Genomic DNA, 1,226 nt, shown 5'->3' with positions numbered 1-1,226 from the left:
TGTGCCTGGAGAAAGGTCCCAGTGCTCGACAAAACTATTTTGGAGTACCGGGATGAACAGGCCAAAAATAAAGTCGTACCTGTTCAAAAATGTAGTTCTATCAGACAATGCACATTTAACCTTATACATGTATCTTAATAATGTATAGTAGGGATTTTGTAGTATTTTAAGTCACGCTATGTCACTCTCATTCTGTGGTGGCCCTGGCAGGCAAGATGGAAACAGCCCACCTCCTGAAGGATCTATTATTATTATTATTATTATTATTATTATTATTATTAGCTAAATAATATTCATAAGGATGTATAAAAACATATACAAAAGCAACCACAAAGATTTGCTTTGCAGCCTTGCTTTTGCTCCCACCAAATGAAAATTGTAGAGTCCAGATGCTTCTCTTGACTAAAAAAAATATGTTTTCTTGTCCACAGAAGCTCGTCTGGTCGCTGAGACGTACGACTGTAAGTACACAGAGACGTCTGCCGCGCTCAACCACTACGTCGACGAACTTCTGGTGGGGATCCTCACGCAGATCCGACTGCACATGCGCATACCTTTCACAACCATCTCATTTCCGGGGAAGGAACAGCGGAACGAAGATGGCGACCGGAAAGAGAAACCCAGATCGCCGATGAAAGGTCCTCGGGGATTTTTCGCCAAGCTTTTCAGGCGGAGTGGTCGGAAGAAGCTGAAACCGTGCGAGAATTTGTACACACTTTGAAGCACGTACGGCGCCAAAATAACGCTCCTCTACGCGTCCGTCAGAATCACGCTAGGCGTACAAAACTACGCTCTTCAGTCCCCACCGTTTAAACGGTTCCTGGATCTATGAAAAGTCTCAACAAGGTCCCGAAAGAGGGATGTGGAAATATGCTATTAAAGTGGTAAGTCGGCTTCGAAAGGACAGCTTGCGTGCCCAGCCGTTATTCGACTTCGAAATGCCTTCGAAATATCCCCTTCGACACGAGTTTGCAGAATTCCGAAGTGAAATGACTATTGATGGCGACTAATCGGATCGTGTGCACACCCCCTAATATGGAGGTAATAATCCTATCACTTTGACACTAGCAGTATAAAATTATGTGCTTGGCATGCATCACTCAGGATGATCCAGTTTTCTTCAGTTAGCAATTTGCCCCACCCTACACCCTTTTCTCAAATCAATTTGAAATTGTACACACACACACACACACACACACACACACACACACACACACACACACACC

At 44.0% G+C, this 1,226-nt stretch overlaps 1 protein-coding gene across 3 annotated transcripts in view; it reads left to right on the top strand.

Annotated features, from left to right (window-relative positions):
• The window catches only part of LOC101859532 (GTP-binding protein GEM), a 169,114-nt gene extending 167,895 nt beyond the window's left edge, over positions 1-1,219 (top strand). For all 3 annotated transcript variants that reach the window (XM_005090282.3, XM_005090283.3, XM_035971043.1), the window contains one exon: positions 432-1,219. In XM_005090282.3, the coding sequence (XP_005090339.1) occupies positions 432-721 (290 nt within the window). In that variant the 3' untranslated portion in view covers positions 722-1,219. The remainder of the gene's footprint in view (positions 1-431) is intronic.
• The last annotated feature ends 7 nt before the right edge of the window (positions 1,220-1,226 follow it).

The sequence above is a fragment of the Aplysia californica genome, unplaced genomic scaffold (assembly GCF_000002075.1).
Source record: "Aplysia californica isolate F4 #8 unplaced genomic scaffold, AplCal3.0 scaffold00015, whole genome shotgun sequence".
Taxonomy (NCBI): domain Eukaryota; kingdom Metazoa; phylum Mollusca; class Gastropoda; order Aplysiida; family Aplysiidae; genus Aplysia; species Aplysia californica.
The sequence above is the reverse complement of the archived record's forward strand: the minus strand, read 5'-3'. Positions and strand labels throughout refer to the sequence as shown.